This window comes from Oncorhynchus kisutch, linkage group LG11, assembly GCF_002021735.2.
Source record: "Oncorhynchus kisutch isolate 150728-3 linkage group LG11, Okis_V2, whole genome shotgun sequence".
Taxonomy (NCBI): Eukaryota; Metazoa; Chordata; class Actinopteri; order Salmoniformes; family Salmonidae; genus Oncorhynchus; species Oncorhynchus kisutch.
Genome location: NC_034184.2, coordinates 28,905,527 through 28,932,283, shown reverse-complemented (window position 1 = coordinate 28,932,283; position 26,757 = coordinate 28,905,527). Strand labels below are relative to the sequence as shown.

Here is a 26,757-nt window from a genome sequence, read left to right as displayed (position 1 = left end):
GTGGATCTAGCGTTCGTCTGCCAATCACTCATCGTGCTTTGTTTTAGGGACTACTCGCTGTAGACACATGGCTGCCAACTTTTTTCATATGATTCTAAAAATGTTAGATCGGTGCTCACTTGGTTCGCTAAACTGGGTTCAGAAGTGCTAAATACACTCGGCCAGAAAACACAATTGCTGTGTCTGAGCTCTTAATCTATTACTCCCAATCCAGAGTGTGTTGTGTAGCCTAATAATGTTTAAGACAAAAATGTGTGACTACTTTGCAAGAGGTCATCCACCTGGTCAATTCATGTCAGCATCTCAAATCATTGAGGTTAGGGGAATTAGTGTGTTTTAATAGGAGGTGAAAGTATTAGGATTATTATTAGGATTATTAGGATTTTTGTCACAATTTCAAACAGTCCATTTATATTTTCCAACGGGGCTATACATTTGTTTTTTTTGCCCCCCTCACCTGAGTAGTCTCGTTTCACTGCCAGAAATAAAATTAAACCATCTAGTGTTCAGCGAAATAACAACACAATGTCAAATGCAGGTAGCCTAGTCAAATAATTAACATCCAATCACAGCAACCGTTACTCTCTTGCGGAAATTCTGTCCGTATGTAGCCAAACGTAGCTGCTGATCATTCCATTTGCTCAAAAATTAAATGGTGAAAAAAAACATAAGGCCCACATCCATAAAGACACATAACAGCTCTACTGGTAGTACTGCTACTACCAGCAGTACTACACCTGCACCTGTCAACGACAAGTTCTTCTGCTTCCATGACCACACATCCAATGCTAGCATCAGTAATTCTAAATTTGTTGTTAGCCCAGCTAACATGGACACTGGCAGTTGTGAATCTGATGCAGCCAAAGGAGCTACTGCCCCCTTACACGGTAAAGCACCGAACAGACAGGGACGTTGGACCATTGAAGATGCGCAAATATGATAACTACATTGATTTGGGGTTTACTTGTATTGTGAGTAGTGCCTCAATGTAACCTCCATGCTTGCGCAGACATTTAGAAACAAAACATGCCAATTTGAAAAATAAGCCTCTGAGTTTTTTGAGTGAGAATTAAGACGACTTTCAAGTAATAAGACAAGTATAAAAGCAACATCCCATTAATAAGAAGGGGCTATAGTTAGGCAAGTCGGTTAAGACATCTACTTTGTGCATTGCAAAAGTAATTTTCCCAACAATTGTTTACAGACAGATTATTTCACTGTATCACAATTCCAGTGGGTCAGAAGTTTACATACACTAAATAGCTTGGAAAATTCCAGAAAATGATTTCATGGCTTTAGAAGCTTCTGATAGGCTAATTGACATAATTTGAGTCAATTGGAGGTGTACCTGTGGATGTATTTCAAGGCCTACCTTCAAACTCAGTGCCTCTTTACTTGACATCATGGGAAAACTAAAAGAAATCAGCCAAGACCTCAGAAAAAAAATAGTAGACCTCCACAAGTCTGGTTCATCCTTGGGAGCAATTTCCAAACACCTGAAGGTAACACGTTCATCTGTTCAACGCAAGTATAAACACCATGGGACCAGGCAGCTGTCATACCACTCAGGAAGGAGACGTGTTGTGTCTCAGAGATGAACGTACTTTGGTGCGAAAAGTGCAAATCAATCCCAGAACAGCAGCAAAGGACCTTGTGAAGATGTTGGAGGAAACCAGTACAAAAGTATCTATATACACAGTAAAACAAGTCCTATATCAACAAAACCTGAAAGGCCGCTCATCAAGGAAGAAGCCACTGCTCTAAAACAGCCATAAAAAAGCCAGACTACAGTTTGCAACTGCACATGGGGACAAAGACTGTACGTTTTGGAGAAATGTCCTCTGGTATGATGAAACAAAAATAGAACTGTTTGCCCATAATGACCATCATTATGTTTGGAGGGAAAAGGTGGATGCTTGCAAGCCGAAGAACACCAACCCAACCGTGAAGCATGGGGGTGGCAGCATCATGTTGTGGGGGTGCTTTGCTGCAGGAGGGACTGGTGCACTTCACAAAATAGATGGCATCATGAGGGAGGAAAATGATGTGGATATATTGAAGCAACATCTCAAGATATCAGTCAGGAAGTTAAAGCTTGGTCGCAAATGGGTCTTCCAAATGGACAATGACCCCAAGCATACTTCCAAAGTTGTGGCAAAATGGCTTTAAGGACAACAAAGTCAAGGTATTGGAGTGGCCATCACAAAGTCCTGACCTCAATCCTAGAAGCTTGTGGAAGGCTACCCAAAATGTTTGACGCAAGTTAAACAATTTAAAGGCAATGCTACCAAATACTAATTGAGTGTATGTAAACTTCTGACCCACTGGGAATGTGATGAAAGAAAGAAATCACTCTCTACTATTCTGACATTTCACATTCTTAAAATAAAGTGGTGATCCTAACTGACCTAAGACAGGGAATTTTTACTAGGATTAAATGTCAGGAATTGTGAAAAACTGAGTTTAAATAAGGTGTATGTAAACATCCGACTTAAACTGTATTTGTGCCCTGGTCCTATAAGAGCTGTTTGTCACTTCCCACGAGCCGAGTTGTGACAAAAACTCACACTCATTATTATGTTTAATAAATGTATCGTATAGTGTGTGGCAGGCTTACAATGATGGCAAAAAAACTACATTTGAGAGTGCGCTGACCCTGGTGCTAGAAGGGGTATGCAGCTGGAGGTTGAATGTTTGAAGGGGTACGGGACTATAAAAAGTTTGGGAACCACTGGTGTAAGGAAACCAATGTGTCATTTTGTAATTATCCCTGGCCCGAGTCGGACCAATTTAAATCCACCCTTAGGGGTCGTAGATAGGCCTTTGAGTCATCACTCTTGCTATGATGAGAATTATTTACCAATTCCATTGATGCCATAAACATTACATTTTCTACCACTGAAGAACCAGTAATGGAACAGTAATAACAGTGTTGTTCTCGCATGTTATCTTACATCTGGAGTGACTTTGCGCAGCGCCCACACAGAGTGTATGCACTGCACGGTGTCGTATGTCATGACTATGGAGGGCTCGCAGTTGGAGAAGACAATTTTCATGGTGCTGTCAGAGACGTACTGCACACGTGCAGCCTCGAACAGACCTGCCAGAGACACAGGAGATGAGCAATTAACAAGCCATAATGGGGCCAGCAATTAAGGTACCGGTAGTCAGCTAACAGGGCAGCCAAGGAGTGCAAGAGGGCCAACAATATGCTGGCTCCAACATTCAGGTTTCAACATCCATTATAGTTTATTTGTATGGTGGTTTCTGCCGTGCTCTTAGTAAACACAATGTCAAACAAAGTGTGACAATTTCTATGTATGCGTGTTTGAGAGAGTCTCACCTGTAGGCCTGCACACCACTGGGGCAATCTCATCCAGAGGGTGCAGCATGCTGAATACTGTGGGAAGAGGTTCCCTGAAAACAGAGAAACAAACAGTGGTATGTTCAAAACAACCTCTACTGACACACTAGCATGAACCAAAATATATCAGAAACAGCAGGGTGTGTGCATTACAGGTTTCTGCTGTATACCTGGGAGGACTCTGAGAAGCATCAGGTGCAGAGTTTTTGCGTTCTAACAGCAGACCAAACTTAGTAGGCCACAGATTAGAGACCTGTACAAGGCGAGAGTCACAGGACTTAATTTCATGAAATTCTATCAAGGTGATGTTGAAGAAAAATTTGATGAACATGATTTGTCAACACTTGAATGGCTCACTAAAGAAACAGGCAGTTTGCATTTTCATTGTATCTCGTGGGAAAAGAAACAGGTCCCTATTTACAGTAGAATAATGGAGGAGTCTGACGGCGGCTAGTGAGTCATGTCTTATCAAATACAACTGAACTGGTTACAAAATGTTTTTGTTTTTTTGTAAATGCATCCACCAATACAAATCTGGTCTGTAAATGTGGACCCAATCAACATCAGCTAAATTAGCTACCAAGAAGCAACGTAATTTACCCTGCATGTCACAACGTAGACTAACGCAGTGTTTTTCCCGCAAATCACCAGGAAAACAAAACCAAATTCAAATCATATCAAGTGGACTTCGATGTGAAAAATAATCACACATAAATGCAGAGGCAGTTAATCGCATGGTGGTGTTTTTCATTGTAATCTGAAGCCTCTTGTCAGCTGTCAGTGAGCCAAATCCCCCATTACCATTGGTTAAAAAGACAATTGACTGGTCCTGGAGAATATCAATAACTGTGTAAGCAACAATAATTACTGTCCATATCTGCTGGTTCTCCTTACGGGATTCTAACAAGGAAATTAAAACAGCCAGGTCTGGGAGACATATTTTACAAAATGTACAAATAAGGATTTTTCTAACAAATGTTCAAAGTAAATCACATTTCATCACAAGTAGTACATCACCAAATTCAACACGTAATGAACACCATGAAACGTCAAATGACAGATCCTCCAGCGATGATAGCACACATTTTAGACAATGTAACAGCATACCAATCAGTGATGAGGAACTCACCTGAAAGGGTAGAGGGGAGATAAAGTCCTTCCCTGTCACACTGTGCACATTCACGCAGCTGCTCTGGACAATACACACAGTCTTCTCCAAAATCTCCTGCTCTGGAATACAATAGAGCAAATGAACCTCTTCACAACATTACTGAGACATAAAAAAATAAAAATAAATGTTTTAAATATACAGTACAAGTCAAAGGTTTGGACACACCTACTCATTCAAGAGCCCGCAGAAGACCCAGAGTTACTTCTGCTGCAGAGGATAAGTTCATTCGAGTTACCAGACTCAGAAATTGCAGCCCAAATAAATGCTTCACAGAGTTCAAGTAAGAAACACATCCCAACATCAACTGTTCAGATGGGACTGTGTGAATCAGGCCTTCATGGTCCAATTGCTGCAAAGAAGCCACTACTAAAGGACACCAATAATAAGAAGAGACTAGCTTGGGCCAAGAAACACGAGCAATGGACATCTGTCATTTGGTCTGATGAGGCCAAATTATAGATTTTGTGAGACGCAGAGTAGGTTAACGGATTATCTCCGCATGTGTGGTTTCCACCGAGGCTGTGTAAGGTCTATTTCACCAAGGCGAGTAATGCATCAGGTGACCTGGCCTCCACAATCACCCGACCTCAACCCAATTAAGATGGTTTGGGATGAATTGGACAGCAGAGTGAAGGAAAAGCAGCCAACAAGTGCTCATCATGTGGGAACTCCTTCAAGACTGTTGGAAAAGCATTCCAGGTAAAGCTGGTTGAGTGTGAAAAGCTGTCATAAAGGCAAAGGGTGGCTACTTTGAAAAATCTCAAATATATTTTGATTTGTTTAACACTTTTTGGTTGCTACATGATTCCATGTGTTATTTTGATGTCTTCGCTATTATTATACAATGTAGAAAATAGTCAATATAAAGAAACGACGTTGAATGAGTAGGTGTGTCCAAACTTTTGACTGGTACTGTACATCAATGAGCTCTAGAATTTAATAGAAATAAATTGTGACGATGAGGATGTGGCATCGGCCTACTTACCATCTTTCTTCTTTTGTGGAATACCAAAATTACACCATAATGCCTGAAAAGGGAGGGAGAGAGATATTACTGGATATACATCCTGAAAAATAAGTATTTATTGTTAAGCTGACTAATATCTTAATGTTGACGATGACAACAGACATGCCATATAATGTACACACAGAGTATGTAGCTATGCATGTATGTTTAATATGACATGTTTAGTTTGATCTGGAACAGGATTACCTGTTGTACTGGACTGTCCACGGTAAAAGCTTTATAGACATGGGAGGCTTGACTCTTGCTCCCTTTGCTCCATATGACCATGTTTCCTGCTGCATAGAGCTCCTCATCATACTCCATCTCATCACTGTCCACACTGGAACCCTTTCTCAGCAACCAGCATTCCTGCAAACAGACACACAATAGTGAAAACAATCTCCTTATGTATCAAACAGATCCAGCACACAAGAGAAAGCACTTTAAAGAAAAGTATGCACCTGAAACCATAAGCCGAGTAAGGAGATCTTACTTCAACCAAAACAAAGCTATCTGACAAACATGTTATTTATCCCAGATATAGCTATACATATTTATCAGTAGCACCCTGTAAATCTGAAATAAGATGACCAAGAGTTCCCCCCAGTCTTACCCTCTTCTTCTCCTGTAGAGTGACCTCCTGGAGGGAGCCCACCAGACCGGCTGCTCCATCTGAGGACCATAGCTCAGAGGCTGGCTGCAACTGCCGGAGCTGCAGGTTCACAGCGTTTGGGTGGTTCTTGCAGTGCTCACGGCCAAATGGGCCAAACGACTGCAATTCCCCTGCGGCTATCATTGTGGCTCTCTCTTCATAGACGTTCGACATGAGTTCCAGATATCAGCATTATTTCTGAGCGAGAGAGAGATAGTGTATGTTACTGCATGAATTCAAATACATTATAAACATCTGACAGTACATCACTTAGCGATATCCTGGTACACTTCACCTGTAGAATGCTGTGAAATACTTCGAAAATCCAATGAGACCAGTGATGAGGCAGAGTGTTCACCAGACTGAAGGGATGCTCAGGTCTGGAAACTTGAGTGAAATGACATGACAACACGTTGGTCAGAGTCAAGAAGTTATACTAACGTTAGTTGGGCAGCTCATTGTGAGTTGTTTATTTTGGTAGCCAACTCAACTGCTAACTTAGGTAGAACATGCTCAACGGCAGACACGTAGCGAACTATAACAACTTACTAATTATAGCTAGATAACTATTAAAATACTGCAGCTAGCAATAGCCTTGAAGGTAAGAAAATAATTGTAGCTAGCTACGGTCTGTGGTCATCATTATTTTTGTTGTATCACGACTTAAGCTAACTTGCTAGCAAGCCATTGGCTTGAAGCTAGGCTAGCCGGTTAACTATTTCAGTAGCAAAACGTTCAGCATGAAAGACTCACGTTATAACAGACTGCTAATATTAGCTGGACACATTGCGTAAACAAACTTCAAATACACATATAAATAACGTTGAGTGTCGCATCTTTGTGTCTGGCTAACTAGCTAGCAACCATGTTTAGATTAGCATACTGTCATACATGCAGTGTCTAGCTGGCTAGCTAACGTTAGCTAGCTAGCATACTACCGTGGCACAGGCGCGAACCTGATAAAAAGGAATACTCTGGCTCTTGTCTCGGAGTCCTTGTCTTTTCTTTATATGACTCTTCCTCGAGTACCACCTAGTCAGTGTTGTCAACATAAAAACACCTTAAAGCAACACATAAAATAAGAATACAGCTAGCTACATCAGTTTTTCAAATGTGCGCGGACATCTTGCTGTCCCGAGATTCTTCTCCTCACTTTATCAACCAATCAAGTACGAAGAAGGAAAGTGACGTGTCAAGTGGTTATATTTCCATATTTATATTTTAAGCAATAGATACATTGTAGCCAGAGAGAATGTACAAAGTATATGAAGCCTGTTTGACTGTGGAACATACACTATATATACAAAAGTATGTGGACACCCCTTCAAATTAGTGGATTCGGCAGGCGTATAAATGCGTATAAAATCGAGCACACAGCCATGCAATCTCCATAGACACATTGGCATTAGAATGGCCTTACTGAAGAGCTAACTGACTTTCAACGTGGCACCATCATAGGATGCCACCTTTTATTTTATTTATTTACCCTTTATTTAAAATTTTGCCTCAAATTTATCAGCCTGTAGCTCAAATCCAGAAGCAAAGATATGCATACTCTTGATACCATTTGAAAGGAAACAGTTTGAAGTTTGTGGAAATGTGAAATTAATGTAGGAGAATATAACACATTAGATCTCGTTAAAGTTAATACAAAGAAAAAAACATGTGTTTTTTTGTACCATCATCTTTGAAATGCAAGAGAAAGGCCATAATGTATTATTCCAGCCCAGGCGCTATTTAGATTTTGTCCACTAGATGACAGCAGTGTATATGCAAAGTTTTAGACTGATCCAATGAACCATTGCATACCTGTTTAAAATGTTGTATCAAGATTGCCCAAATGTGCCTAATTGGTTTGTTAATACATAATTGTGCACTCTCCTCAAACAATAGCATGGTATTATTTCACTGTAATGGCTACTGTAAATTGGACAGTGCAGTTAGGTTAACAAGAATTTAAGCTTTCTGCCCATATCAGACTTGTCTATGTCCTGGGATTTTATTTTTTTACTTACAACCTCATGCTAGTCACATTAGCCTACGTTAGCACAACCATCTGGCAGGGGGACACCGATCCCGTAGAGATTTTAATATAGGCCATGCCTAAATTCTTATATTTGTCTCCATTATTTTTCATTGTGATTGATGTTCACAAATGCAGGGGACATAGGGACTAGAGACGGACGTGACTGATCAATATGAGTTTAATAGAAAGATTTAGCAAGCTATTCCTTCCCACAGTGTGCCTGCTAAACTAGGTAGACCTCGCTGCCAATAATCCTGTTTGTCCCGAGGTACATCACAAAAGAGGGTGCCTCCACACCTGTTATTGATTTTTCATACAGTGCATTCGGAAAGTATTCACACCTTTCACTTTTTCCACATTTGTTATGTTACAGCCTTATTCTAAAATGTATTAAATATTTATTTTTATCATCGATCTACACAAAATACCCCATAATAACAAAGCATGAACAGGTGTTTAGAAATTTTTGCAAATGTCTAAAAAATGTAAAACCGAAAATATCACATTTACATAAGTATTTGTTGAAGCACCATTGGCAGCGATTACAGCCTCGAGTCTTCTTAGATAAGACTCTACAAGCTTGGCACACCTGTTTTTGGGGAATTTCTCCCATACTTCTCTGTAGATCCTCTGAAACTCTATTAGGTTGGATGGGAAGCGTCGCTGCACAGCTATTTTCAGGTCTCTCCAGCGATGTTAGATTGAGTTAAAGTCCGGGCTCTGGCTGGACCACTCAAGAACATTCAGAGACTTGTCCTGAAGCCAATCCTGCGTCGTCTTGGCTGTGTGCTTAGGTTCGTTGTCCTGTTGGAAGGTGAACCTTCACCCCAGTCTGAGGTCCTGAGGTCCGAATCTCTCTCTGTACATTGCTACATTCATCTTTGCCTCGATCCTGACTAGTCTCCCAGTCCCAGCCGCTGAAATCCCCACAGCATGGTGCTGCCACCACCATGCTTCACCGTAGGGATGGTGCCAGGTTTCCTCCAGACCAAGTCACCTCCCTGACCAAGGCCCTTCTGCCCCGATTGCTCAGTTTGGCCAGGCGATCAGCTCTTGGAAGGGTCTTGGTAGTTCTAAACTTCTTACATTTAAAAATGATGGAGGCCACTGTGTTCTTGTGGACCTTCAATGCTGCAAAATATTTTTTGTTACCCTTCCACAGATCTTTCCCTCGACACAATCCTGTCTCAGAGCTCTACGGACAATTCCTTAGATCTCATGGCTTGGTTTTTGCTCTGACATGCACTGCCAACTGTGGGACCTTAAATAGACAGGTGTGTGGCTTTCCAAATCATGTCCAATCCATTGAATTTACCACAGGTGGACTCCAATCAATTTGTAGAAGCATCTCAAGGATGATCAATGGAAACAGGATACACCTGAGCTCAATGTCTAGTCTCATAGCAAATGGTATGAATACTTAAGTAAATAAGGTATATCTGTTTTTGTCATTATGGGGTATTGTGTGTAGATTGATGAGGAACATTTTTATTTAATACATTTTTTAATAAGGCTATAACGTAACAAAATGTGGAAAAAGGGAAGGGTCTGAATACTTTCCAAATGCACTATATACAATGTAGATGATATCCAGAGAGCCAACTCCTCAGAGAGTTATATTCACTATCTATCTTGTTAGTATTGAAGGAAATGTAAAGCATGGCTCAACCTCCGAGAGCAGTGCAGAGAGGCAAAGCTGTAATGTGATTGGATCTGATGACTGGTGGTCCCAGGAGTGTTGTAGGGTGGTTTGTGGCTTTGATTACTGGACTAATGAAGCACGGAGACCATTACTGGTCATAATGTTTTCCATATGGCTTGAGACACAAATGTATTTACAGAATTAGTTGGGATGCAATGAAGAAGAACTTTGCTTAATTGATCCATTGCAGGGATTTCAGCCTAAAACAGGACCATGATTACAGGTCCTCCATGGGCCCAAAATAAGGTGTACCATCAGCCCACAGTGTGTTTTATTTGGGTCCATCAGGGCTCAAAGTGATTGTTTTTTATTGCCTAAATTCAATATTTTCTCAAATGCAGTAGCTTAGCAAAGATTTCTCAAATGCAGTAGCTTAGCAAAGTCGAGATCTTGAATAAATGTGGATTTTGTTCTTTAAATAAAACTCAGTACACGGTTTAGAACATACCAATGATCTATGTTTGTAAATGTTCAATTTCCATGTTCAACTTGCCCTTGGTTTGCCAGCAAAAGGGAAGATGATATGTATCATTCATGGTCTTCACTCTGAGAAAAGTCCTCTCCCTCAGTCTTGATTTATTGGACCTAGTTTTGCCATCATAATTTCCTCTATTTGGGATCCATTACTCATAAGATCCAGGTGGACCTTTACCCTGGTGAGGGAACCCATAAACGGGGATAAAGTAATCCACTGGGTAGTGAGTTCCTCAGGCAAACTATGTAAAACTGACTCACCATGAGGGCGTGGCTGCCTGTCATATTAGACCCTGGCCCGTAAAACAGTCTGTCAGTGACAATTTGGCAACAAACACATCTCCATTATTCAGCGGCTAGATAATCTAAACCACGAAAGGCTCTAACAAGCTGTGGCATTCCCCAGCATCCGACTCGTGGCCAGGTGTTTTCTGTTGTGTATTCTGTCCATTAGGTATTGGAGAATGACAAAGGGCCAATTTATAGCTCACATAATGTATTATCCATATTCATGTGACGTGATGCTGACATTATTGCTGGATGACTGAGAGGAAAGTCTGTGCATCATAACACCAAAGGTATGGTTTCAGCAATGCAGTAGTTTATGAGGATCTATAACTTGCTCATCCAATGGAACTTGCAAATTCTGCACATTTCAACAAAATAATGCATGTGTTTCCTGTATGACAGGGTCCTTTCGAGACTCTGTTTTAAATCATCACTGTCAATTAAATGAGCATGTTTCCCAGTCCTTTGTCCGTAATCTACTTGATGTTTGGCATGATTACATTACAATTGTGATTAGGCTTCCAGAGGCTGCTGGTTGAGATAAGGCTACAGCCACCCATTCTTGAGTATATGAGATGCATTCAACAATGTCACCCAGTCTTGAAGACATGAGATGCAAACATAGGACCCAACACTGAGAATCAGTACAGCTAAACTAGAGTCCAACGCTGATACTGAATCCAGATGCCAAAGTACAACACTGTGGTTCAAACCTGAAGCATTTCACTAAAGTTAACCCGCAAAACCATTATGGGTTATAGAAAGTTTGTCAGTACTTGATCCTTGAGAGTTATACATGATTGATCTATTTTCCCATGGAACCACCAACATTCCAGCACAACAGCCATACATACGGTCTTTCATCTACCAGACTACAAATAAGATCACAAAATCTATAGTATTAATTCCCTCTGGGATAAACTCTGTTCAATAAACTCTCTCCAATCAGAACATCTGTGCACATCTTTACTTAGTTCAACCTAATGAGGGGATGATGGGATTTGGATGTGATTGGTTCTTGTGTAATAGAAGTGTGCAAAGTTATTCCATGAGAGTATCTGACATCTGTGTCAACTGAGCCTTTTATCTGCATTGTGTAAAGGAATGTCAATGTTTAATGTCATTATATTGGGAGAGACAATGTGGTTAGGAGGAGAGAGTGATATAGATTAGAAAGATGATGAGATGGGAGAGGTGGAGAGGTGAGGTAGAAGAGGGAAGGAGATAAAGGTGCTGAAACTGATAAAGACTATTCATGGTTTCAAGAATTGTTTTATTCTTCATGGCTATCATGCAGACACTGTACAACCACTCAGAGGGAGTTATAGTCCAAGATATCACAAAATGACATAAACCAATTTCAAGTTATGTACTGGAAATACAATCTGGGGAGATGGAAATCGCCACTGTGTCCACATTGTGTATAACATTATATTTACTTTGCTTACCAAATGTCAAAAGGTATTTTCACTGTTTCACTGTTTATGTATCTAAGTGCTTTGGTTCCCCCTATTCATAACTATTAGGCCTATACCATTTCAAATGTGTATAATATAAGATGAGTCAACCCCCATGATATGTAATAAGAAATTATTGTATGAGAAAAACCAAATTTTACCATAAGGTTGGTTTGAATGAACATGCCAACAAGCCAATGACGAATGCATCACTCCCAATGGGACTTATATGACGTATCAACCCTGATCTAATCTGATTGCCTTCCTGCTTGATGAAAAGTATTCAGATGTATAAAACGAGGGAAGGGTTGAAGGTATAGTAAGAGACGCTGACCAGCGAAGAAGCAACTGAGGTACTGAACAGTGTTCCGTGACTTCTCTAGGAGATACAAACACAAAGCATTCCAGGACCTTGGACAGCACCCGGTACCCAAGAGGAACAGCAGATCATTTACTAAAGACAATGTAAGACTTTTTTCAGATGATGCTATTTGTTTTTGATAATTATGATATTTGTTAGATATTCTTTTCAGTTAGGCTTCACTTCACATTCTATATTCTAAAGTTCTTGTCGTATCCATCTTCCAGCAAATTAATAACTGTAAATAGTTATTGATTCCAAATATAAGAATGATTTTTGATTGGCAATAGCATTTGATCACATAAACAAATGTTCATACAAAGTCCTCACCAATTGGATACGTGCGCAACTGCACATTTGTCTTTATTCTCAACGTGTTTGTTTTCTGGTGGCACTGGGAAGCACAATAGAAAGTGTTGATAAACTTGTTTTTCTGTGCATAAAGGCGAATGACGAGGCAATCATTTTAAGAATTCTTTTAAGAATTCTTGTCGTTTTCATATTGACCATAAGAATGTAGGTTATCTGAAAGAAACATTATTGAATGAAACCCATATCTCTTTTTACAGGTATAAAGCGATGTTACAAAGGAACGGCTCCCAGCTCCTTTTCCTAATAGCCCTGTGCAGTGTGTTATATTCCCGGACTCAGTGTTTGCCATATGCATCTATGAGGTAGGAATAGTACCGCTATTACGCATGCGGACATAAAGGTTTAAAAGAGCATCATTAGTTACTTTTACCAAAGAGTTCAAAAACTGCAACGATGTACTAACTTTTCATATTATAGGCTATCGGCCAATAACTTTATGTGAATCAATAGGAATGTATATCATCATGGACAAATACATTATAGGCTATAGTGTTAACATGTTTTAACTTATTCTAACTCTGGGTTCATCAATAAACAAGACAGTCAACAATTAATTCGTCGACTATATCCTAGAACAATAGTACTTTCTAACAATAGCATTTAAGTCTTGAGAAATGTTATGTAATTCTTTTCCACAGGCTACTTTCATATAAGTGACTATTTATTGTGTTCTCTGGATGATTAAGAAAGTAATGAATAATAATGAATAATCATTTCTTCCAATGGAATATTGAATGTCAGGATATAAAAAATGTCTGCCTCGTGACTTAATGTCGTTTTGGTATTGTCTAAGAGTAATCACATACGCCCATATTTGTTTTACCCCAATATTAGCCTATTGAAACGCTCTGCCCATAAATGACTCCTAAACCACCTTTTCAGATTTATGCTAGACAGTGTGACTAATAACTGTTTTAATCTGTTGGCAGACCGACGAGACACGCAGACGGTCTCTTTACAAGTGGATACAGCAAACTTCTTGGACAGCTGTCGGCGCGGCGGTACCTGGAATCCTTGATTGGAAAGCGAGTCAGGTAGACGGTAGTTTATGCTTTTCCTTCAGATTAGCGCGCAGTATGATAATATTCATAACATATTTTCAGGAACATTCAGGTTTATTGAAAACATTTAGAGTCAGGAAGCATGACACAAATATATATTCCACAAAATTGTCTTCCTGTATGCCTATTTCTGTGATTTTAGTCTCATTGAAAAATGAGGATATCCTTTAAAAAGTTGTATTAGCATATCTGCCTTGAAAACGGTTAATAATCTAATTTGTTGTAATTGTATTAGATTTGTCATCACAATTGTGATTTACTTCTGGTTTAAAAAAAAACGATTTATTGGATAAGTTCAGTAAAAGCCAAAACAGGTTAGCAAATGTGATAGACTAAAATGTGTTGTGGTTAATTTGTCACAGTGATGACATGATGGAGGACCAGGTACCAGTGAAGCGCCACTCAGATGCCATTTTCACAGACAACTACAGTCGCTTCCGCAAACAGATGGCTGTGAAGAAATACCTTAACTCAGTTCTGACAGGAAAGAGAAGGTGGGAACAAGTACAGAGCACAATAATGGATTGTGTGTTTGCCAGTGTGCATGCATGTGTATGTCCGCATGTGCATTTTTGCAGTGTGCCTCCACAGTGTGAGGAAAGTCAAATGTACCCTTCTTGTCTTTTCAGTCAAGAAGACCCTCCCATGCAAGAAGAATCCAGAAGTGAGCCCTCGTTTCTAGAGAGCTATGATGACGTCGATGTAGATCACCTTCTCAATAACTTCCAATTGGTAGGTTCAGTCTCTCTCCTCCTCCTCCTCCATTCACTTTCACTCCACTCTCATTTCTAAGTTTAGTTGAACGCCATCTCAATTGGGTTGTTACTGTGGTGGTCATTGCATAGAGAAGGTATGGAACACAGTGTGGTCGCACTGCTACACATAGAGACAACAAGACCTGACACCTGTATAGTGGAGTTGTAGTGGACAAACGTAGCTGCATTTCCAGTACACTGTACTGCTAAGAACATACTGTATAGCCATAGGGCTACTTTCATTTTACTACAGAACCTCAGCTATTGAAAACATATGAGCAGTAGAGTATGATGTTTCTACTAAATGAAAGCCCTTATCACGTCTTCTCATACCATGATTTGAAACTCTGTTGCATGTACTTGTGATTCTCTCACTATTCTGATCAATAATCAATTATCTGGACCTTTCTCTTCCTCCCTCTCTCCCTCACTCTTTCCCTCTGCTACAACTGTCTTTTTCAGCCACTCTGAGGAAGACCCGCTGGTGCGATTACCTCAATCAGTCAACCTCATCGATTTGCTATCCAAAACAAATATTTAAGTTCTTCAACAATGGACATGTTTCAAAGTCAAGTGTGGTTATCTCTACAGTATAAAGTAAATGTTTACATTGTATACAAGATATACTGAAACTACAAATATTGGTCTGAAGATGTAGGCAACAGTAAATACTATATACGTCCACCTGGGATCAGATAGATTTGCTTTGACCAGGACTGTAAATGGTAGTTCAATAAATGCATTCCTAAAACAAACTTTATACTGGTATAAAGTATAATCAGCTCATACACTAGAGGACCACATTTAGAGTGACGCTGATGCATATAATCACGTTATATCCATGTGGAACAATGCTATACCTTGTGCATAAACTTACCTAGAGCATTTAGTTATGTAAAACCGTGCATCCAAATAAAATATGTCCATTTATTTTTCAAAGCTGAGTAATTTTGTAAGTAAATATTGATGTTGATTATCTCTTTTCATGTGAAAAAGTATTGCAAAAAATGACAAATTACGCCACAAACTTATAGTTGCACTCAACATGTGCTTTGATGACCTGCTCACCTGAATGAAGATGGTAAGCAAAGACTACTACATTTGATTTCATGTATATCAACTTCATACCATTTGAAATGATCAGTTACATGACAATACACATGCTAAATAAGCATGATATTGGCTATCAGATCAAATCATCAAAAGATAGAGAAGGACTTGAAAGCAACTACCTTGTGTCTCAATTAAGGTTGTCAGGGATCTTAATTTTTTTATTTATTCACTTCAAAAGACATGAGACAAAGAATAGCATAGCAGATACACACTTACATTAATTTATTTCAACAGACATAGATAAGACATAGGCTGTCTTCTAATCATCAAATTTATGAGAGGACTGTGAGAAAGATTGTTTCCACAAAGCGAGAATTATTGTTCCATTTTTTAAATGAATGTAACTCAGAATATATTCAATGAATAAAATGACATAGGCTATACTTGTGCGATTCTTTTTATGTGTGATTCTTCTTGCCATTATAGGATTCAATTGACATAATGAATAACAAAGAATAGCCTTGGATTTTACATCTACATTTAACTTTTTGATAGAGCAATTTATATATATAAAAAAAATTGGGACCTGAACAGACGTGACATTTGTGTACACCTCTAATCTCACTTCTACAAGTATAATCTCAATCACAATGGCCATATCCAATTTGCATTATGAAGCATTGACATATTTTGATAGTTATTTAAAAATATACACTGCTCAAAAAAATAAAGGGAACACTAAAATAACACATCCTAGATCTGAATGAATGAAATATTCTTATTAACTACTTTTTTCTTTACATAGTTGAATGTGCTGACAACAAAATCACACAAAAATTATCAATGGAAATCAAATTTATCAACCCATGGAGGTCTGGATTTGGAGTCACACTCAAAATTAAAGTGGAAAACCACACTACAGGCTGATCCAATTTTAATGTAATGTCCTTAAAACAAGTCAAAATGAGGCTCAGTAGTGTGTGTGGCCTCCACGTGCCTGTATGACCTCCCTACAACGCCTGGGCATGCTCCTGATGAGGTGGCAGATGGTCTCCTGAGGGATCTTCTCCCAGACCTGGACTAAAAGCATCCGCCAACTCCTGGACAGTCTGTGGTACAACGTGGCGTTGGTGGATGGAGCGAGACATGATGTCCCAGAAGTGCTCAATTGGATTCAGGTCTTGGGAACGGGCGGGCCAGTCCATAGCATCAATGCCTTCCTCTCGCAGGAACTGCTGACACACTCCAGCCACATGAGGTCTAGCATTGTCTTGCATTAGGAGGAACCCAGGGCCAACCACACCAGCATATGGTCTCACAAGGGGTCTGAGGATCTCATCTCGGTACCTAATGGCAGTCAGGCTACCTCTGGCGAGCACATGGAGGGCTGTGCGGCCCCCCAAAGAAATGCCACCCCACACCATGACTGACCCACCGCCAAACCTGGTCATGCTGGAGGATGTTGCAGGCAGCAGAACGTTCTCCACGGCGTCTCCAGTCTGTCACGTCTGTCACATGTGCTCAGTGTGAACCTGCATTCATCTGTGAAGAGCACAGGGCGCCAGTGGCTTGGTGTTCCTTGGCAAATGCCAAATGTCCTGCACGGTGTTGGGCTGTAAGCACAACCCCCACCTGTGAACGTCGGGCCCTCATACCACCCTCATGGAGTCTGTTTCTGACCGTTTGAGCAAACACATGCACATTTGTGGCCTGCTGGAGGTCATTTTGCAGGGCTCTGGCAGTGCTCCTCCTTGCACAAAGGCGGAGGTAACGGTCCTGCTGCTGGGTTATTGCCCTCCAACGGCCCCCTCCATGTCTCCTGATGTACTGGCCTGTCTCCTGGTAGCGCCTCCATGCTCTGGACACTACGCTGACAGACACAGCAAACCTTCTTACCACATCTCGCATTGATGTGCCATCCTGGATGAGCTGCACTACCTGAGCCACTTGTGTGGGTTGTAGACTCCGTATCGTGCTACCACTAGAGTGAAAGCACCGGCAGCATTCAAAAGTGACCAAAACATCAGCCAGGAAGCATAGGAACTGAGAAGTGGTCTTTGGTCCCCACCTGTAGAACCACTCCTTTATTGGGGGTGTCTTGCTAAATGCCTATAATTTCCACCTGTTGTCTATTCCATTTGCACAACAGCATGTGAAATGTATTGTCAATCAGTGTTGCTTCCTAAGTGGACAGTTTGATTTCACAGAAGTGTGATTGACTTGGAGTTACATTGTGTTGTTTAAGTGTTCCCTTTATTTTTTTGAGCAGTGTATTTTGGTCGTTATTTACAGATACATAGTAAGCATATTGATCAAGGTAAAATTGTTTTTGTAAAATACATTGGCCTCAGCATGTATACAGTGTAGGATGCATATGGTACGGTATTGTGTCCATCTCACTGTATGTTAACCTGTGTAGAATCACTATCGTAATCCGTGCCAGCCGCCAGAGCTATTTTGATGGCCTCCCTGGCCTCCTAACAAGCTAAGTGTAATCATGGGTGTGAAAAGGACAGTAAACAATCCATGTCATTGACTATAATGTATTATAAACTGGGTGGGTCGAGCCCTGAATGCTAATTGGCTGACAGCAATGGTACAGTGCCTTGCGAAAGTATTCGGCCCCCTTGAACTTTGCGACCTTTTGCCACATTTCAGGCTTCAAACATAAAGATATAAAACTGTATTTTTTTGTGAAGAATCAACAACAAGTGGGACACAATCATGAAGTGGAATGACATTTATTGGATATTTCAAACTTTTTTAACAAATCAAAAACTGAAGAATTGGGCGTGCAAAATTATTCAGCCCCCTTAAGTTAATACTTTGTAGCGCCACCTTTTGCTGCGATTACAGCTGTAAGTCGCTTGGGGTATGTCTCTATCAGTTTTGCACATCGAGAGAGTGAAATTTTTTCCCATTCCTCCTTGCAAAACAGCTCGAGCTCAGTGAGGTTGGATGGAGAGCATTTGTGAACAGCAGTTTTCATTTTTTTCCACAGTTCTCGATTGGATTCAGGTCTGGACTTTGACTTGGCCATTCTAACACCTGGATATGTTTATTTTTGAACCATTCTATTGTAGATTTTGCTTTATGTTTTGGATCATTGTCTTGTTGGAAGACAAATCTCCATCCCAGTCTCAGGTCTTTTGCAGACTCCATCAGGTTTTCTTCCAGAATGGTCCTGTATTTGGCTCCATCCATCTTCCTATCAATTTTAACCATCTTCCCTGTCCCTGCTGAAGAAAAGCAGGCCCAAACCATGATGCTGCCACCACGTTTGACAGTGGGGATGGTGTGTTCAGGGTGATGAGCTGTGTTGCTTTTACGCCAAACATAACGTTTTGCATTGTTGCCAAAAAGTTCCATTTTGGTTTCATCTGGCCAGAGCACCTTCTTCCACATGTTTGGTGTGTCTCCCAGGTGGCTTGTGGCAAACTTTAAACAACACTTTTTATGGATATCTTTAAGAAATGTCTTTCTTCTTGCCACTCTTCCATAAAGGCCAGATTTGTGCAATGTACGACTGATTGTTGTCCTATGGACAGAGTCTCCCACCTCAGCTGTAGATCTCTGCAGTTCATCCAGAGTGATCATGGGCCTCTTGGCTGCATCTCTGATCAGTCTTCTCCTTGTATGAGCTGAAAGTTTAGAGGGACGGCCAGGTCTTGGTAGATTTGCAGTGGTCTGATACTCCTTCCATTTCAATATTATCGCTTGCACAGTGCTCCTTGGGATGTTTAAAGCTTGGGAAATCTTTTTGTATCCAAATCCGGCTTTAAACTTCTTCACAACAGTATCTCGGACCTGCCTGGTGTGTTCCTTGTTCTTCATGATGCTCTCTGCGCTTTTAACGGACCTCTGAGACTATCACAGTGCAGGTGCATTTATACGGAGACTTGATTACACACAGGTGGATTGTATTTATCATCATTAGTCATTTAGGTCAACATTGGATCATTCCGAGATCCTCACAGAACTTCTGGAGAGAGTTTGCTGCACTGAAAGTAAAGGGGCTGAATAATTTTGCACGCCCAATTTTTCAGTTTTTGATTTGTTAAAAAAGTTTGAAATATCCAATAATTGTCGTTCCACTTCATGATTGTGTCCCACTTGTTGTTGATTCTTCACAAAAAAATACAGTTTTATATCTTTATGTTTGAAGCCTGAAATGTGGCAAAAGGTCGCAAAGTTCAAGGGGGCCGAATACTTTCGCAAGGCACTGTATATCAGACCATATACCATGACTATGACAAAACATTTATTTTTACTGCTCCAATTACGTTATTAACCATTTTATAATAGCAATAAGGCACCTCGGGGGTTTATGGTATATTTCACCAATATACCATGGCTAAGGGCTGTACCAGGCACTCCGCGCTGCGTTGTGCATAAGAACATCCCTTAGCCGTGGTATATTGGCCACATATCCCCTCGTGCCTTATTGCACAATGCTTAGTTCACTGTATAGTTCCTGGCACTTAAAATACCTATTATCCTACCTCTTTGAATAGAATGTGCTTTCTTCATCGAAAAGTAAAAAAGTGTTCACTGACCCTCTTACATGGTGATGTTAAATTCTTAACTCATATGAACAAAAAACACAATCACATTTACTACATTATTTTGGGATGAATACTCACTGTGTTGGAATCATCGAAGCCAGTGTGAAAACGTGCCACAAAAGTCATGACTCAGTGTGTTTACAAGTGTCGAAATGGCACAGGATATTTGACTCATAAATGTCATAAGCAATACGCTGGGGGGGGGGGGGGGGGGTCCAAATTAAATGACATTATTAGCAGGGACTTATGTGGGATCTAAAATGAGAAAATACATTCAAATCACTGTCAAGTTGCATCCATGTCAAAGCTTTTAATTACCAGGAAACAACAATTCCAACAGTATGTACAGGGATCCACATATTGTAGATATGGAAAACAATCACATGATGATTCCTTTGACCAACACATTATCAAAACTATCCTCTCACCACGTTGCTGTGGTAACCATGCACCTGTTTCAAGCACAATTTGACAATACCTATCTTTTGTGATGATTAAATGTCCTTATATATCAAATACAGCAGTGCTGTGCACTGGTTGGTTTTGTTTTCCATCATCTTTCAGTATCACCAACAACCATGTTCTCTGAAGGCAGGGCAAACAAAAACACTTTACACTGATAAAGTTTCTTCTGGGCTCCATGCATCTCAATTTGTCACATCATATTCCCGTCATTACGGTGCTTGGGGTGAAGCAAAACTCCATGGCGGTGACTAAGGACAGCAAACAAAGACAAAAACATTTTCAGTTGAATCGGGTGGTCAACCTTAGTGCCCTATTCAATCAATCCCCAATAAATAATGTGTGTGTGTATGCGTGTCTGCACCAGAGGAGGCTGGTGAGGGAAGGACGGGTCATAATAATGAATGGAGTAGAGTAAATTGAATGGTATCAAACACATGGAAACCAGGTGTTTAATGTGTTTGAGATCATTTCATTTATTCCGTTCCAGCCATTACTATGAACTCCATCCTCCCCATTTAAAGTGTCACCAGCCACCACTGGCCTGTGCATATGTGTGTTTTTGTGTCCACTCCCCAGTGTAAAGCGAATGATATGTCATTATTCTCTGCCTTGTGGAGGCCAGACTCATTAACTCTCATTACTGTTGATCTTAATGGCCCCTGCAGGCCCCCTGGGTGTAAAAATAGAGAGGCTCAAGCACGGTCAGGTCCAGCATTTTTACTCTGAGCTCTAACTGACTGCTCTCACTGGCTCCGGGCAGTAATTGGAACACTACCACTAAAGCGACCCATCCTTACAGATATGGACAAATGGACAGTGTGTGTATGCCCCTGCGTCTACAGTATGTACCTATGCCTTTCCACCTAGCCCTCCAACCACTTCTTTCTCAATGTGGGAAAACAAATATTCAGTCGCAATGTGACTGGCATTCTGATAAGTGTACCCTTCGAATGCTCGCAACATATCTTGGTAATTACTTAGCTGAATGTTGGGCCACTCTTCCTAGACCAGTTTTACACTCTAATGATACGGTCAGTGTGTGGTGATTCAGTCTTGACTCAGGGGAAGGGAGGGGGGGTTGCTAATTTCAAGGGGGGATAGTACTTCTTCCTGGCCACCCCACTTCCTGTTTCTTGCCTAGCGGTGTTGCCACATAATGTTTGTGACAGCGTGTAATGGGATCGACCTTTGGCTGTGTGACATATGGCCGGGCGACAGGTGTCTGTCACTCCTTATCAGTGTCACACCGTCCAAAGCGCTATCATACACCAACCGGCGGGTTGGGTCTGTACATGCGCATCAACCACTGTGTGTGATTAATGATGTGTGCGTTTCACCATCACATTCTGAGACATGAGGTTGAGAGAGAAGCGGAGAATAGAGAAAGTTCGCTAAATGGTTGTCTAAATGAGAGCCGTTGTACAAAACAAATTAATCAACAACTGGACCATCTCTAAACAGAGTATTTAAGCACAGAGTTTGATGAAAGCCAATGACGTGATTACAGCGTTTCTAAACCCAAAGTTGCAACACCACAAGACCTCCGGGAACGCTGGGAAACAGACCAAACCCCGGCGGTTTGAGAAGTCAATGAGAGAGTGAATGGTTCTTCCTTAGTTGTTAATTTTCTCAAAATCTGAAGGCACAACCTAGATTCGAGACAACGTCTTAAGTAGTTTAACATGTTTTTACTCCAACTTCGTGAAAGTGACAAACTGACGCGTTTTCATTTTCATAAAAACTACCTTATATCGAAGGAGTGGCTTTCGGCGCGAGATGAACGTTAGATCCGATGACGTGTTTCTACAGCATGATTTTAGCTAGCCAACGCCATGACATCGCCTACAAGTGTGATAAGGGATTTCCTCTCACAGAGGGTCTTTTACTCAGTTATAAGGAATTCTTATCACTTTACAAGGTCCCTGTAACACTTAAATATTTTGCAATTGTTTTAGATGCCATTCCCTCGGGTATTGATATGTTATTCAGGAACGTGTCAAGACCTGACCCTCAGAGCCTACCTTCTATTGACCCGGTTGACTTATCAGGAGGAAAGATTTGTTTCTCTTTTGGTCCATTCAACAACAGAGGGATACGATCCTTGTTTCAGCAGGATGTTGTATCTATGCCTTATGTCATGCCTTATTGGAATGGATTTATTGATAATATCTGTTGGAAAAAAGTGTGGATGTTGCCACACACATACCTACTTGTTAACTAAATGAAGGAAGTTTCCTTTAAAATGATTCATAAATATTATCCTGCCAACCACTATATGAAGAAGTTTAGGGAAAACATCAACTCAAATTGCTCCTTTTGTAATGACCACCCAGAAACAGTGTTGCATCTTTTTTGGCATTGTATGCATGTAAGAAAACTGTGGCAAGAGATCAGTAGGTTTATAATTGAACACATTTATGAAGATTTTACACTATTGTGTTGGGATGTACTGTTTGGATTCTTTACATATGATAGAAATAAGCGGAAACATTTTTATGTAATTAATTTCATTATTCTTTTGGCCAAATTTCATAAACACAAATGTAAATTTACAAACAGAAAACCACATTTTCTTACCCTACAAAAATAAATTGAACTGTATTTTAAGACGGTTAAATGCTCTACTATCAAAAAAGCTGTTTGAATTGTAAGTATATGTATGTCCCTTAAGGTCCTTGTGTAATGTAATGTGATATTGTACCTCCTAGCTCAATTGTCCATAGTTTGTAATCAATGTATGCTTGTGTTCCCTCATATGCTTTATGTATTGATTTGTTGTTCATTTAAAAAATGATGTATACAAAAAAAAATACTAAAAAAAAAATAGGGATTTCCTCTGGTCACACTGTACTGTCTGTCTTGTTCTTCTGCGTAGAGTTTTATGGCGGTGTGCAAACCAGTATTAGGTTTATTACCGCCACCTACTGGAGTGTGATGGGACTATGGAGGTGTTCTAGATTCTGCACTAGTCTACATGACTGGAGGAAGAAATTACTGCTAAATGGATTACAGTTTGTTCTGTCCGGGTTTCAGTAAATTGGAGAGGGTCAAGCTTATTCCCAGGGATGTGATTGTTCTTCTGAGTGTTTGCATATGATGTTCATAAGTTTGACAATGAAGAAGGAAGTGATCTGTAGTTTCTGCTGCTGTTTTCCTATCTTTAGAGAGAGATTGAGGCGATTGTGTTCTATTCGCAGATGGGTGATTATGGTTTCTGATCATCTTAAGAGTCCTTTGTAGTTATTGCTGATTTGAAACCAGTGGGTGGATGGAGTGTAGATCCCTTCCTTTTCCCCCTTCTGTCCATTCATTTTGCCATTTGTCTGTGATTTTGATTTTCATGAGTGACTTTATTTCAGATTTTAACATTGGAACTATGATGTTGATGTTGTGGTGTATTGCTCCTTATGCTGCTTCATCTGCCATGTCATTCCCAGGCACCCACACGTGAGTCGGGACCTAAAGAAATTTCTTATGGCTTGGTGTTGTATCCTGAGAAGTGCCTGTAAGATGTCGAATATTAGGTCTAGCCTGCTGTAGGGTACCGTCTTTTATTTAAAAAAAAATTATTTTACCCCCCTTTTCAATCTTGTCTTATCGCTGCAACTCCCCAACGGGCTCGGGAGGCAAAGGTCAAGTCATGCGTCCTCCAAAACATGAACTGCCAAACTGCGCTTCTTAACACTTGCCCGCTTAACCCGGAAGCCAACCGCACCAATGTGTCCCAATGTGTCGGAGGAAACACCATTCAACCTACCCCCGATGTCAGCCTGCAGGTGCCCGGCCTGCCACAAGGAGTCGCTAGAGTGCGATGGGCCAAAGTAAAGCCCTCTCGGCCAAACCCTCCCCTAACCCAGATAATGCTGGGCCAATTGTGCGCCGCCCTATGGGACTCCCGATCACAGCAAGTTGTGACACAGCCTGGGATCGAACCCGGGTCTGTAGTGACACCTTAGACAGCTGCACCACTCGGGAGGCCCTTCGCGGGTACTGTATTTAATGTGATTCATGATTTGTTTAGGCCGGCTCTGGCAAACCCATCGGTTTCTGTGACCAATCAGAAGGGTCCGGTTGTGTTCACTACAAGACGTTGGGGAGGAAAGGAAATTCAGAAACACTAATGGCCGTGGCGTTTGACTGGAGCGATATGGATGGGTTGTCAGGCTAGCGAAATTACCCAAACAGCCAGCATTACCCCAATGTTCTAGTAGAGTGGAAGATCTGTAGATCACAATGCCCCCTCAGCCACACTACAGAGGAACATGTTTAGAATTCCTCTAAATGTTTAGAATTCCCCATGAAACTGTTCCTCAGGCTAATTGTATAGGCTGTTGTCTCTGGGTGCTGGGTTCCAGACTGTCAAATTGCTCTATAAGGCCTAGGCAAACCTGAAGGTCTGACACACACATCATACACTACATGGCCAAACGTATAAGGAAACATGCTCGTCGAACATCTCATTCCAAAATCATGGGCATAATAATATAATATAAATGATGAGATAATGAGATAATATAAATGCATTCCAGGTGACTTCCTCATGAAGCTGGTTGAGAGACTGCCAAGAGTGTGTAAAGTTGTCTTCAAGGCAAAGTGTGGCTACTTTGAAGGATCTCAAATATAAAATATATTTTGATTTGTTTAACACTTTTTGGGTTACTACATGATTCTAGCGGAACCCCAGTCCTAGACAGGATAAGGGAGGTAAGGCAATAAAATAGGCCATAGTAGCGAGGTAATTACAATATAGCAATTAAACACTGGAGCTAGAAGGTTTGGCGACGAGTATGAAGCGAGGGCCAGTCAACGAGAGCGTACAGGTCGCAGTGGTGGGTAGTATATGGGGATTTGGTGACAAAATGGGTGGCACTGTGATAGACCACATCCAATTTGTTTAGTAGAGTGTTGGAGGCTATTTTGTTAATGACATCACCGAAGTCGAGGATTGGTAGGATAGTCAGTTTTACGAGGGTATGTTTGGCAGCATGAGTGAAGGATGCTTTGTTGCGAAATAGGAAGCCGATTCTAGATTTAATTTTGGATTGGAGATGCTTAATGTGGGTCTAGAAGGAGAGTTTACAGTCTAACCAGACACCTAAGTATTTGTAGTTGTCCACATATTCTAGGACAGAACCGTCCAGAGTAGTGATGCTGGACAGGCGGGCAGGTGCGGGTAGCAATCGGTTGAAGAGCATGCATTTAGTTTTACTTGCATTTAAGAGCATTTGGAGGCCACGGAAGGAGAGTTGTATGGCATTGAAGCTCGTCTGGAGGTTAGTTAGCACAGTGTCCAAAGAAGGGCCAGAAGTATACCGAATGGTGTCGTCAGTGTAGAGATGGATCAGAGAGTCACCAGCAGCAAGAGCGACATCATTGATGTATACAGAGAAGAGAGTCGGCCCGATAATTAAATCCTGTGGCACCCCCATAGAGACTGCCAGTGGTCCGGACAACAGGCCCTCCGTTTTGACACACTGAACTCTATCAGAGAAGTAGTTGGTGAACCAGGCGAGGCAGTCATTTGAGAAACCAAGGCTGTTGAGTCTGCCGATAAGAATGTGGTGATTAACAGAGTCGAAAGCCTTGGCCAGGTCAATGAATACGGCTGCACGGTATTGTCTCTTATCGATGGCAGTTATGATATCGTTTAGGACCTTGAGCATGGCTGAAGTGCACCTATGACCAGCTCGGAAGCCAGATTGCATAGCGGAGAAGGTACGGTGGGATTCAAAATGGTCTGTGGTCTGTTTGTTAACTTGGCTTTCAAAGACCATAGAAATGCAGGGTAGGTATAGGTCTGTAGCAGTTTGGGTCTAGAGTGTCTCCCCCTTTGAAGAGGGGGATGACCGCGGCAGCTTTCCAATCTTTGGGGATCTCAGATGATACGAAAGAGAGGTTGAACAGGCTAGTAATAGGGGTTGCAACAATTTCGGGCAGATAATAGCACCTTTAGAAAGAGAGGGTCCAGATTGTCTAGCCCGGCTG

At 41.0% G+C, this 26,757-nt stretch overlaps 2 protein-coding genes across 3 annotated transcripts in view; one reads left to right on the top strand and one right to left on the bottom strand.

Moving 5' to 3' along the window:
- LOC109899782 (anaphase-promoting complex subunit 1) overlaps positions 1 to 7,355 on the bottom strand; it is a 57,330-nt gene extending 49,975 nt beyond the window's left edge. For both annotated transcript variants that reach the window (XM_020495307.2, XM_031835597.1), the window contains exons 1-9: positions 7,150 to 7,355; positions 6,489 to 6,580; positions 6,155 to 6,391; positions 5,749 to 5,910; positions 5,521 to 5,563; positions 4,494 to 4,594; positions 3,535 to 3,617; positions 3,344 to 3,417; positions 2,955 to 3,100 (exon numbers count right to left, since the gene is read on the bottom strand). In XM_020495307.2, coding sequence (XP_020350896.2) covers positions 2,955 to 3,100; positions 3,344 to 3,417; positions 3,535 to 3,617; positions 4,494 to 4,594; positions 5,521 to 5,563; positions 5,749 to 5,910; positions 6,155 to 6,367 — 822 coding nt within the window. In that variant the 5' untranslated portion in view covers positions 6,368 to 6,391; positions 6,489 to 6,580; positions 7,150 to 7,355. The remainder of the gene's footprint in view (positions 1 to 2,954; positions 3,101 to 3,343; positions 3,418 to 3,534; positions 3,618 to 4,493; positions 4,595 to 5,520; positions 5,564 to 5,748; positions 5,911 to 6,154; positions 6,392 to 6,488; positions 6,581 to 7,149) is intronic.
- Positions 7,356 to 12,395: 5,040 nt separating this feature from the next.
- Positions 12,396 to 16,190, top strand: LOC109899128 (VIP peptides-like). Its single transcript, XM_020494182.2, has 6 exons — positions 12,396 to 12,605; positions 13,071 to 13,175; positions 13,803 to 13,907; positions 14,297 to 14,428; positions 14,564 to 14,666; positions 15,152 to 16,190. Coding segments are annotated over exons 1-6 (456 nt in total). The 5' UTR covers positions 12,396 to 12,603; the 3' UTR covers positions 15,161 to 16,190.
- Positions 16,191 to 26,757: the final 10,567 nt, after the last annotated feature.

Coding starts and splice junctions, on each gene's coding strand:
- LOC109899128 (XM_020494182.2), top strand. Junction 13,176..13,802: donor TTGCCATATGCATCTATGAG/GTAGGAATAGTA, acceptor ATCTGTTGGCAG/ACCGACGAGACACGCAGACG. Junction 14,429..14,563: donor GTTCTGACAGGAAAGAGAAG/GTGGGAACAAGT, acceptor TTGTCTTTTCAG/TCAAGAAGACCCTCCCATGC.